The 13,626-nt window shown below is 42.6% G+C and overlaps 1 protein-coding gene across 2 annotated transcripts in view; it reads right to left on the bottom strand.

Annotated features, from left to right (window-relative positions):
* etv1 (ETS variant transcription factor 1) overlaps nucleotides 1–13,626 on the bottom strand; it is a 145,044-nt gene that overhangs the window by 11,593 nt on the left and 119,825 nt on the right. For both annotated transcript variants that reach the window (XM_080216566.1, XM_080216575.1), the window contains one exon: nucleotides 9,539–9,708. In XM_080216566.1, coding sequence (XP_080072692.1) covers nucleotides 9,539–9,708 — 170 coding nt within the window. The remainder of the gene's footprint in view (nucleotides 1–9,538; nucleotides 9,709–13,626) is intronic.

Raw genomic sequence — 13,626 nt, 5'->3', positions numbered from 1 at the left:
TAAGCTGTTGTTGTTTTTTGTTGCAGAACCTACTGCACTTACAGTTACATTGGCCCCAGTTTGAATGCACAGAACAGAAATCAGAATGTTTGGTCCTGTTTGCCCCAGACTGAAACGTTAATACTGTACATTAAGGACTACATTGTATCCTATTTCACAACTTCTTCAGCCAATAATGTACAGTATAACCAAGGTATAACATCTTTAAATTTGCATTCTCTCCCTTACCATCCCTTTAACAAACAAGAAAAATAATAATGCATAAATTATCATTTAAAAATAGTTACCAATTAAAATACTTTAAGGGTAGGAATACTTCCAATGCGTAAAATGAGTGGCATTAGATTGGCTGTGGTTACATGTATTGCCTGACATTCAATTTCATTATTTGTCAACGGAACTAAGTCTCAGTTGCTGCAGATGGGCTGCTGTTGCCACCCATTTTGCATCACTTCCTGAAATGAATTTCTCCCCCTTTATAATACTATTGTTACATTAATATTCAAAATCAATCCAACATTTACTCTTGCAGCTTAATAGCTGCTAGACTGAATCGCCGCTTGTATTTTGCTCTAGTCACTGACAAAGCCCATTAACTTCTCAGTGTTACTAATTATCAATGCTTCTGCCCAGAAGAAAAGCAAGATGACAGAGATGCAGGAATTGCTGCAGCAGGTATCAGTGTCACTTCAAACTCAACCAGAGGAGAAGAGGGGGCAACATTTCTCCGGGCTAGTCTGGATAAGTTTCTTCTCCTGCTTACCTCTCAGTTTTCAGCAACCTCTCAACAACTCAGTTCAAAAAATAACTCACACTGTAAAGGTACTTGGAACAAAGGTTTTGCATGGAACATAAACTTACGAGACGAGGGACAGAATTTTACCACAGGAATTGGAGTGGGCGAGGGATAGACCACGGAAAGGTTCATTATCCTAGGACAGGATTTTATAGTTTCGAGACAAGTGAGGCTGTAAAATCCTGCCTGAGGTCTCTGCTTGGAGCCAATGCTATGGGGAGGGACAGCAGATAAAATAAATTGTTCGCAACTACAAATTTAGACTGAAAGTACTGAAATGGTGTTGAAAACATTGCTTTTGGTTTTTTGATTTCCTTCTGAATTCAGTGGAATTAATGCTAAGTGGTAAACATGACATATCAGTCAGCATTTTATTGATGAGAACAAATACACAATTATCCCACATGAAGCCAGAAAATGTGGGAATGTTTTCAAAAATCAATGGTCTTATTTTAAAAAAAAAAGATTTTCTGCTCCAGTTTAGGTCTAACACTACAGAATTCCCATTGTTTAGCTTAGCATTAAATTGCTTTATTGAAGAATCTACTTTGGCGCCAACATTTTGTCAAGTTCCACCCTGCTCCTACTGAGTTCTATTTAAATTTAAAAGTTTTATAACTTGGACATAGAGCATTCAAACGATGCAATTAAACCAGACGGAGAATGCTGCATCTACACTGAGTGTTTCCCCCACATGTATAATTATTGTTAGTTATATTGTTTGGTTAGAGTGAATGCCTCAGGAGCATGGATAAGCTAATACACTCAACATATACATACGCCTGACCATAAAGTGGAGTTGTACATTGTAAACAAAATAGGTGCCATGACAGAGTCAATGCCCAATAAACATAAAAGCCGTGATTCTGAACGAACACATCTAAATTTGGAGCTGATGCTAATACACAATGGTTAGCACTGCTGCCTCACAGCACCAGGGACCTGGGTTTAATTCCAGCCTCAGGTGATTGTCTGTGTGGAGTTTGCACATTGTCCCCATGTCTGTGTGGGTTTCCTCTGGGTGCTCCGGTTTCCTCCCACAGTCCGAAAATGTGCAGGTTAAGTGGATTTGCAATGTTAAATTGCCCCTTAATTCCCCAAGGTGTGTTGGTTAGATGGGTTAGCCATGATAAATGTGTGGGGTTACAGGGATAGGGCAGGGTGGTGGGCCTGGGTAAGATAATTTGTCAGAGAATGGGCGCAGACTTGATGGGCCGAATGGCCTCGTTTTGAACTGTAGGGATTCTATGATTCAAACTTATCTCTGGGCAATTGTGCCCTCAAGTGCTGAACATCGACAAACAGTAGTTCACATTTAGAATTCTGTCACTCTGTTCTCATTAATATTCTAACTACTGTTTGCTCTGCATGGCCAACTTGATGCACCGTGTAACTCCTGTAAGTTGGAGGCCTGGCTGTGCATGTGTGCACCTAAAATGGAATGTTGCCTCTGTCTAGCCAGTTTGTTTCCTGCACAGGCTATTCCCAATTGCTACACAGCAGTGTATGTATCCAGCTTAAAAGAAACAATGTTCCCATCTTGTTCACTCACTGCCATGCTGGCTAAATCAAAATAACAGATCCCCACATGCTCACACAGATTGGGGCTGTTTTCTTAACTTCATGTTTTTGGGGTCTGACAGAGAGACAGGACAATGCCCCTTTTCTACTTGCTCTGCCACTTTTGGTTCAGCTCACGTCCAACCCCTGTTGCCCCTTGTGGCTTGTTGTCGTCTTGTCCCCTAGCATTTTTCCATTTTTATCCATATTAGCCTTTTTGTGTGGAGTGGTGGACAGAAGGTGTTTGTGAGGTGGGGGAGAAAAGGAAATGTGTTCTTTTGTTCATGAGTTACGTGGAGGGGGAAGAGGAAAACCTTGAGAAGATAAAGGGGGGGCCTGAGGGAGGGGTGCTTGTGTACTGCATTGGGTAGAATCCCAAAATATTCTGTAAATGCCTGGAGTGGTGACAGTTAACAAGGGAGATGTTTTTGGGGACCAGGCCGGAGGGTTATCCATGTGTGACAGAGCCTGGGCATTGTGAGGGTGATGAAAGAGTATTTCTCTTTTGCATTTCCCTCAGGGATATGATTGAGATGTATAAAACTGTGGAGGGGCTCAGGTAGGGTGAGTAGGGACCAGTTGTTTCCCATGGTTGGGGAGTCCATCCCGGAGAGGTATAGTTTTACTGTAAAGGTCATTAGATTCAGAAGTGATTTAAGAAAAGACCTTTTTTATTCAGAGAGTGGTGGCTATCTGGAATGCACTGCTTGGAGAGGTAAATTGGGCCTAAAGTATTACCACTTTTCAGGTTATATTTGGGTAGGTCTTTGAGATCTCTTAATGTTCCCTGATCTGGTTCAGGTGAGAAACGTTAATTCCCATTCTGGGCACATGGGTGTTGGGTTGATTTCAAACCACTTTAAATGAATAGTGAGTAAGTTGCACCTCCCAATTTCTGGGGTATAGTATTCAGTTAACAGCAAATCTAGACACAATAAAATGAAATAGCACATGAGCCCACATTATTATAAATGGATTTGAGTTGTTTCATTGAACATTTCACACCAAAATTTCCACAATCTTCTGTTGTTTCAAAAGTCCTTTTGCCACAAAACTAGCCATGTTCTTAGGTCAGAATAGTGTGTTTCTGATAATTGTGCTCATTTGGAGGTGGTCATCACATTCTTGCATACAAAGACACCTGGATGCACAATAATCTATTGTTATTACTTTAAATTCAGTTTAAATTTGTTATAAATTGATCTGGTCAAATTATGCTTAATTTTCTCACCATCCCATTCCCCATTGAGCCTCAGCCAGCTTAAGATCAATAATGCTAATTCATGGGAGATCGTACATTTGGGTTTATGCTAACAAATCTGTACAGAAACTTAGGGGTAACTTCACCTCTCAGTATTCAATACATTCTTGGCTCATTTTCCTGACTGCACATCTGGCAGAAATTCCACATCCTGTAATGGGCATGAAAAATGTCCTTCAACATGATGACGTATCATATCTATTGGAGAATTTTAATAAATAGGGTAAGTCCACATTGTGTGACACTAGCAATGCATGCAGTGGTGCCTCAGTGTGAAATGTGTGTCTGCCCCCATGTAGCTAATATCTTTTTCAGAATTATTGAAAAATGAATTTTCTTTTATCAGTCACTGATATGATCCAGTGTGGAATCAACAGGATCATCAACTGCTGACAGAAATGCTGCAGATGACTTTCATTATCAACTGCTGATGACTATTAATTGATTCACCTCATCCCTTATACTCTCTTCTATCTAATGATTACACTGTAAGTTTTGACCATTTATCAAGATTGGTCCAGAACACATCGGGGTTGCAGGGCCAGTATTGTAGGGTCGGCCAGTGATCAGGGGGCTGGCAGTATGGGACTACTGCGTGTGTCCCAGTCTCGGTGCTGACACAACAGCGCATGCTCAGTGGAACACTCAGCGCAATGCTGCTGATCTCTCCAGCAGGAACAGGCCCCGCATACTGATTTTTAATGAGAAACACGTCAGTGCACTCTGCAGTGCACAATGCAAGATTCATTTTGAAAAGACCAACAGGGATTTCCTTTAGTTTTTACACAAATTCAATACTTAAAATTTTTTGGGGAGAATTCCACCCAGTGGGGTCGATTCTCTCAAAAATAATCTAAGAGTCAAATTCGCGTGAAAACTGGAGTAAGTCACACTGGTTTTTTTCAGTGAGAGTTTCAAAATGTTTCATACTCTGTTCACTGCAGAAATCAGAGACCGGGGCCTATTCCTGTTTTAATTCCCCTTATATCTCCGCAGGAGAAAAGCATGTACAACCACCATGAGGGGGAAGAGACTGGTGGGCGGGATCCTGAGCTGCAGCTGTTGACAGTCTGTGAGCAGTGTGCCCAGCAAGGGGGATGCCGTGCCTAGAACGGTCACCGAGAACCAGGTTGGCATCTGGCATGCAAGTGGGAATCAGCTTAACCCTATTCCTAAGTTGTCTTTGAACTAAGTGCTATGTTGCGTGGGCTGTATTCCCTTGCTTCCCTTAATGTGTATTCTTTCTTACAATGCTGGATCCTGATGAACCAAGCCCTTCTGGTGTCATTGTAGTCCCTCACTATACCCCACAGAGAGAACAATGGAACAACCCAGTGGCTGCAGGCAGCAGCCTGACCAGCACTCAGTAAAGGACCTCACCCCACCCCACAGAGCCAACACGGAACATCCCTGGGCCTGGGGAGCAGCACATCCAGCTCTTGAGGGACCTCCCCACAGCAAACAGAAATTTTCCAGCCCTGCCTCCAACCACCCCTACAATCCAGGCGCTGCAGCCTCATAACACTTGCCTCCTTACTCCTGTTCAACGCTACCATGACAGCGCAGTTGTAAACCCTGCCAGCGTAATGTTGTGCCAGAGAGGAGGGAGAAGCTCGCGGAGGCAGAGTCTAGTTGCGTACTCGTTAGTTAGATGTTAAGGTGTATTAATGCATGCTAACGATTATTATGCTGATTTCCAGCCTGGATCTGCCAATGCGATAAAAGTTAGGCCAGAAGACACGCCCGGCTGCCAAGCACGAATCCCACGAATCAGCCACCGTGAGAGTCTCCTGGCCTGCTGCGCTACAAAAGCAGCACAGTGGATAGGAAAATCACCCCCAATATCTTTGCAATGGGTATTTTTTTAATATCACAATGTTAAATGGTCCAAACCTACACCTGCATTTGTCATATTCAATTCATCTCAAAAATAATGTGGAAAAAGTCTTTGCTACCATCCTGGAGATGAGCAAAACCTTCTTGTTCTGTAGTTTGTTCAGAAGTGGCCACATCTATGCAGCTAAAATCCCCAGATAGTTTAAAGCCACTCATTCAACTTGACAAAATCGATGAACAGAAATAAAAGAGTGAATCACAGAATCCCGACAGTGCAGAAGGAGGCCATTCGGCCCATCGAGTCTGCACTGAGCACAATCCCACCCAGACCCTAGTCCCATAACCCCACTTATTTACCCTACAAACCCCCTGCCACTGAAGGGTAATTTAACATGGCCAAACAACCTACCCGCACATCTTTGGAGAGAGTCCCAATTAGTTTCAGTGGCTGTGGGAGAAGGGACTGACCCTAAATACAAATATGGCCTTAGAAACAGGCTGAGGAGAGCAATGAGCTACCTTGTGTGTCTGGCGTTGGCCTCATATTCATTCACAATGACTCAGCCATAACATATAGTTCTCTTTCAGAGATTGCATTTCCCCAGGCTTGGGTTCAATATTACAAGATTTCCAGTCAACATTTAGTGTATCTCACCTTCCCATCTCTGTCATGATAAAGAGACTGCAGTTGAACATATAGCACAAATTCGGCATGTGGGCAAGCTGTCCACAGAAACACCTAAAGCTGTCTGATTAGGATCTCACTGTACTTGAGCACAAAATACTGTCTTAGTCTCTCAAGGTGAATACTTATTCCAAAGGGAATTTGTGACTAATGAGAATTAATATAGACTGGCAATTGGTCATCATCTATGTAATACTATCGCATAAAGACAGAATCTAGCCCTATAACTTTAATGGATACATTTTGTAGCATTTAGTGTCAGAGTTAACTGAAACCTCAAAGTCCAAATCAGCTCAGAGCCTTTTTTTTATGCAACGTAGTGACTTTCAGCAGAGCTGGCATTTATGAAAAATTCAGTAGATGATTAATGAACTGATTGGATTTTACATATTCGCATTTGGAATATAAAGAATTGGGAGCCAGAAGCAAATGTCAAAAAAGTGACCCTAACAGCTATTTGGAGCGTCACCGTCTTTTCAGCTGCTTCTTCAATGAATTTCTCTCCAACATAAGGTGAGGAATGGAGCTGTTCACGGATCTACAGTTCCGTGCCATTTACATACAAACACACCAATTAGGAGTAGGCCACTTGGTCCCTTGAGTCTGTCCACCATTCAAAAGAATATGATTGATCTGATTGCAACTTCAGCCCCACATTCCTGTCTTTCCCCAATAACCTTTCACCCCATTTTGTTGATCAAAAATCCATCTACTCTATCCTTAAAAATATTCAAAGACTCTTTTTCCATAGCTTTTGGGAAAGAGAAATCAAAAAGTTCATGACTCTCAGAGAAAAAAATTCTTCTCATCTGTCTTATGTGAGTCGCCCTTAGTTTTATATTCTCCTACAAGACGAAATATTCACCCTGCCAAGATAAGAACATAAGAACATAAGAAATAGGAGTAGGAGTAGGCCATCTAGCCCTTCGAGCCTGCTCCCCCATTCAATAAGATCATGGCTCCTAAGATCAAGATCCTTCAGGATCTTGTGTGTTTCAGTCGTCACCTCCTATTCTTCTAAACTCCAGTGGATACAACCATCCTACCTTTCATCATAAGACAAGTATTAGTCTAGTCAACCATCTGCTTCTAATGCATTTACATATTTCCTCAAACAAAGAAATGAATTTTGTACACAATGCTCCAAACATGGTCTCACCTGTGCTGTGCGCAACTGAAGCGTAAACTCCCTACTTTTGTAATAAGCAGTACACAGAGCTCTGACAAAGAGTAATCCAGAATTGAAACGTTAGCTCTCTAAAGATGCTGTCAGGCCTGCTGAGATTTTCCAGCACTTTTTGTTTGTATTGGACATCCAATTGTTGGTAGGTATTATTTGTGCCAACCAAATCAAAGGTAAGAAAAGTCCAAACACCGAACCCCTAATTTTCAGCAGTACCACCAAAGACAGATCTTCATCATCAGTATCTCTGCAGGCTGAGGGGCTAGGGGCATAAGACTTAGTGGGAGTTAGTTGGGTACAATCTCACCACTGTTCTAGTTTAATTGGATCAACCTATTAACACAGGGATCACAAAAGCAGGGCCAAGGCTGGGGGCTCTGCAGTGAATGACTGAAATCTTGACCCCTCTCCACAATTTACGAGTTTCAAACCTCAACTATGATAGAGCACACTCCACTCACCTGTTTGAGTGTAGATGCACCAGCACTCAGATAGCTCAACATTATCCAGGTCAATGCAATCCATTTGACTGCCCTCTAAGTTCAATATCAACAGCCCTCTACCATTAGCCCACTGTGCCTTCAGTATGCACTTTAACATGCTACACTGCAATGAATCACCAAAGTTATTCTGACAATATTTTGTGGCATGTGATTTCCATAACCGAGAAGACTGAGAGCAGTAATATCATGGGAACACCATCACCTTCACATCACACACCTGACACAGACATGTTTCGCTGTTCCTTCATTGTCACTAGGACAGTATCTGGGAATTTCTGTGTCACATCATTGTGAGTACACTTAAACCATAAATATAGCGATGGTTCAAGGAGAAGGTCAAATAAGTCACTTGCACAGGACTACTAGGAATGGGCAATAAATGTGGCCATGACAGTAACTCACATATGGGCAGCATGGTGGCATAGTGGTTAGCACTGCTGTCTCACAGCACCACGGACTCAAGTTTCATTCCTGGCGTGGGTCACTAACTGTGTGAAGTTTGCACATTCCCCCCGTGTCTGCATGGGTTACTTCCGCATGCTCTGGTTTTCTCCCACAATCTAAACATGTGTGGGTTAGGTTGATTGGCCATGCTAAATTGCTCTTAGTATCAGGGAGACTAACAGGGTAAATATGTGTGGCTGTGGGGATGGGGTTGTTGTTGGTGCAGGCTTGATGAGCCATATGGCCTCCTTCTGCACAGTAGGGATTCTATGATTCTTCTATGATATCCTGGCAACAAATATTTAAAAAAAGCTCCTTTTAGAATATGAACTAAATCTGCCACAGAAATGTTCGGGATGTAATTTTAAAATAATGGTCGCATGCTAACTCTGCAAATGTAACAGAAAACTGAAAATATATATATAAAACATATATACATATATATAAGATTGTAAATTTTTAAATTTCTTTTAGGAAATACCATGAATTACAAGATATTTCAAAGAAAGGAAGAACCAATTTGTATTTGCATATGGTTTTTCACAATGTCAACATGTCCTCAAAAGTTTCATAACTATTTTTGTACTGAAGTGGAGTACTTTTATAATGTTGTAAATGCAGCAACTAATTCATAAACAGCAAACTCACACAAACAGCCAGAAAATGTCCTAGAAATTAAGTTTGATTAGACCCTTTTTTCTCCATTTTCTCCTCCTCCCCTTGGACTTAACTAAAGGCCATAGCCAGCAATGCAGCCAGGCCAAGCTGGAGAATCGTAAGCAGGTAGCTTGCTTCCAGTAGTGAAAGAGATCTGCTACTGCTCAATTATTTTACAGTGAAGGCAATTTCAGATGCATCTCAGGCCATGGCTCCATGCCCGGAGCAAACCAAATATTTTGTGCTAAGAATTACTCAGCCACTCTGTTTTTGGCGATGTTGCTTGAGAGTTAAATGTTGGTGAAAGTTCATTCAAATCCAAAAGAGAGGGCAGATGGGGCATTGCTTTAATATCTCAGCTGAAAGGTGGCACCTCTGAAAGCATAGCATTCCTTAGTACCGTTCTGAAGTGCCAGCCTGTATTATGTGTTCAAGTCTCAATTCCATCATTCAACATTTTTATTTGTGATTAGAAGTGCGGGATTAATTTTCCTGCACTTCTAATCACCATATTCCATTAACCTCTTCTTCACTCCCTAAATCCCTAATCTCCCTTTGCTGATCAGGTGTCCTGTTTCTTTTTACTACAGATGTGCTGTCAGTGGAAACCCACCTCCTCTGGCTCAATGAGCTTGAACTCCATGCCACGGCCCGTCCATGCAATAAAGTGCGAGTTTGCTGGATCATCCAGCAGAGCCACTAGGAACTGCCAAAGCTGGAGAGAGCCTCTGCGCTGGTAAGTCGGTCCTTCCCGATACACGCCTGGCTCCTGTTTGATGTCACCTGTGGAAACAGAAGCCACCTTGTTGCATTAACAAGATGAACCAGTCCAAGTTTCATGTTTTTCACAAATCAGCACTGGGTCTCAATCTGGATTGAAACAGTCAAGCCTTGTTCTCCTGCCTGGCCTCCTATTTTGCACGCTCCAAGCACTTGAACATATTTACAACTCATAAGTTTGTGTTCTAACTCGCACCAAGAATGGCTCAGCCAACACTCCTGAACTTATTGACCTTCACTAGTTCCCAGTGCAATGACCCCTTGATTTCAAATCTGTCCATGACTTTGTCCCTTTCCACTTCTGTATCCTCTCCACTAAACAACCCTCTGTGACTTCTACACTCCTCCAATTCTAGTCTCTTGCACCTCTGTGATTGTCACCACACAGTTAACGGCTGTGCCTTCAGCTGCCCAGGTCCTCTCTAAAACCCTCCGCCTCTCTCCTTCTTTAAAATTCTGCTTAAGACCCATAACTGACCAAGCCTTTGGTCCCTTGCCTTACAATGTGGCTTATTATCAAATTTGTCTGTTAAGGCCTGTGTGACATGTGACAAAGTTAACAGTGCCATATAAATGCAAATTGCTGTATACTGCCATTGTTCCTCGAAGATTTGATTTCAAAACTTAAGAGACGAAAGCGTCTCTGTGGCAGCTGCAGAGGGTGTAAACTGACTTTTCATTGGATGCATATCCACACCGTAAAACCGTCTATAATTACAAGCTGGATTAACCTAAATTGGAAAAGAATTATGGTGACCTACAATGGAACACTGGAAAGGTTGGAGTGGGACAGTATTAAAGAGTGCAGAAAAAATACCTAGCAAGAGCTTTGCTCTGCATCCAATTCCTATAGCATTATCACTAACTTCAGAATGTTTGATTTTAAAGTTAGATGAAAAGGTTACACAGAAATTTAACGTAGAAAGATCCATGCAGTGACACACGTGTTTGGACACACACATGCATTCACAAACATATGCAACACTACGAAAATTCTCAAGGGACTCGAAAGGCCCCTTAACCTTTAACTTGTATGAGGAAACTTTTACCACAGATTATTTCAATGGATGTATTCTTGGTGTTGAGAGCAAATCTATCAGGAAACCTATCAGCTAAATATTTGCGAATTCAGCCAGATAATAAAATGCATAAATTTACATATAATTTTTTTATGTACAGATCTGCAGCCAATTATATGACTATTATCTGGGACAGCTTGTTGCATGACCATTATAGCATCAAAATCTCAACTCATAAAAATAAGGATGAATCCAACCTGGCCAATTATTGCCCTATCAATCTACCCTGGATCCTCAGCAAAATGATGAAAGGTGTCATCAATGATGCTACCAAGCAGCACTTGCTCAATGATAATCTTTACATTGATGCTCAGTTTGGGTTCCACCAGAGCCACTGAACTTCTGACCCCATTATAGCATTGGTTGCAACGAGGTCAGAAGCATGAACAAAAGAGCTGAACTCCAGAGGTGAAGTGAGAGTAACTGCTCTTGATATCAAAATAACATCTGGCCAAATGCTGCATCAAGGAGCTTTAGCAGAACTGAAGTCAATCGGGAAATCTCTCCACTGGTTGGAGTCATACCTGGTGCAAAAGAAGATGTTATGGTGGCTGGAGGTCAATCATTTTAGTCCAGGGATACTGTTCCAGTTTGGGTCCTGTCCGAGGGCCCAATATCATCAGCTGCTTCATCAGTGACTTTCACTCCATCATAAGGTCAGAAGTGGGAACGTTCACAGATGATTGCCCAATGAGCAGCAACATTTGCATTGCCTCAGACATGGAGGTAGCCCACGTTCAAATACAGCAAGACCTGGACAATATTCAGGCTTGGCTGACAAATGGCAATTAACATTTGTGCCACATAAGTTTCAGGCAATCAGCAACTCTGACAAGATGGAATTTAACCATCTCATCTTGACACTCAATAGCATTATCATCACTGAATTCCCCACTATCAACATTCTGAGGATTACTATTGACCAGAAACCGAACTTGACCAGTCACATGAATACTGTGGCTACAAGAGAAATCCTGAGATGAGTAACTCACCTCCTGACCCTTCAAAGCCTGCACATTATCTACAACTGTCAAGTCAGAATGTGGTAGAATACTCTCCACTTGCCTGGATAAGTGCAGCATCAACAGATCAAGAAGCTTGACACCATCCAGAACATAGCAGCCCGCTTGATTTGGCACCCCATCCACCATTTTAAACACCCTCCACCACTAATACACAGTGTATGTCATCTACAAGATGCACTGCAGCAAGTCAGCAAGGCCTCTTTTACAGCACCTTCCAAATCACAATTTCTATCACCTAGAAAGACAAAAACATCAGATGCATGGGAACATTACCACTTGCAAGTTCCCCTCCAAGTCACACTCCATCCTGACTTGGAACTATATTGATGTGCCTTCATTACTGCTGGGTCAAAACCCAGGAGCTCCCTTCATAACAGCCCTGTGGCTGTCCCTATAACACATGGACAGCAGTGATTCAAGAAGGCAGCTTATCACCACCTTCTCAAAGGCAATTAGGAATGAATAAACACTGACATAGCGAGCAATATTGACATTCCAAGAACAAATTTTTGAAAAGCCTACAAATTTCATTTTGGAATCACATTGTTCATCTTATTATTGTCGAAGGTGCTGGTTTGGGAGTAATTTTACAAGGCTTTTCTTCCAGTACAAAGTCTGCCTAGTAGCAAGGGAAAGCAGAATTGAAGATGTGGCTGGACCACTGGCACTCCCATTCCCTGGAAAGGAAGTTTTCCATGCTGAGAATGGATTACCCACAATGCTGCACACATTCAGGGAATTCACAATTTGTCACATTGCTTGTTTGCGTCAGACCCTCTTTTTTGAGAAAGCACTGGACAATTAATACTAAAAACAAGGCATACTTTGTCACTTAACTGGGGTTCACTCCAAGACTTGAAGCACTGAAGCTAAGCTGTGAAATTGTGATTTGTGAACACTTAATTGAAGGCATTCTTAAATTTTCCATTGAGCTAGATTAGCACATAACTTCTGAGTGTAAAATAAGAGAAATCCAAATTTCAGCTGATGCATTAAGAGTTTATGAGGCGATTCACCGCGCTCGCTCTGCCGTCAGTAGATTGCACCGGTTCTGGAGAAGACTGTCCAGGCCTAAAAATCCATTTTGCATCCAATGCCAAACTGTCTGAGATTCTCTCAGCCGTTCCCTAATGGCGCAAACTGGATAACATCCTGAAAGGGCGAGGGTCTGATCAGCATATTTAAAATAATACTTAAATATGCATAGCCTGTTCAAAGCGCAACACATGGAATTTACTGGTCTTCGGATGCAGCGTGATAACAGCAAGAATCACTACTTGGTCTCCACTAACGGACAGCTGGCATGATGGTAATGGCTGGGCAGTGCCCACCTGGCACACTGGCGGAGCCCGACTGTGGCCACTGGAGAGCCTGGCAGTGGACATCGGACAGCCCAGTGGTGCCAATTAGGCACTAGTGTTCTAGGCTTGTGCCATGTGGGTGGGGTCTGAGGGGGGCCATGATCGTCATGATCACGGGGACAATGCAATGAGGGGGTTCTAGGGGGTCATCATGTAGACAGTATTGATGGGGGGGGCATGTGGGGTTCTTGAGGAGGGAGCAGAAGGGTTGGGCTTGGGGATACTGGCAAACATGTCGGGGAAGGAGAACATGCAGCCGATGGGGAGGTGGGGTGAAGGGGGGAGAAGGGGTCCCCGCTGTCCATGAGGTGAGGTAGAGGGGTCTACCAGTGCACTCTGAGATTGGGGTGCCATTGTGAAATGGTGCCCAAGTTCTCTGAAGTTGGACTCACCGGCGTGTTTAGGCCCTGCCCACCCAGCACTGGCGCAAAACTCCCAACTCTCCATAAAAGTGAC

The sequence above is a fragment of the Carcharhinus amblyrhynchos genome, chromosome 2 (assembly GCF_965287045.1).
Source record: "Carcharhinus amblyrhynchos chromosome 2, sCarAmb.v2.hapA, whole genome shotgun sequence".
Classification (NCBI taxonomy): Eukaryota; Metazoa; Chordata; class Chondrichthyes; order Carcharhiniformes; family Carcharhinidae; genus Carcharhinus; species Carcharhinus amblyrhynchos.
This window is presented reverse-complemented; position numbering and strand designations above follow the sequence as displayed.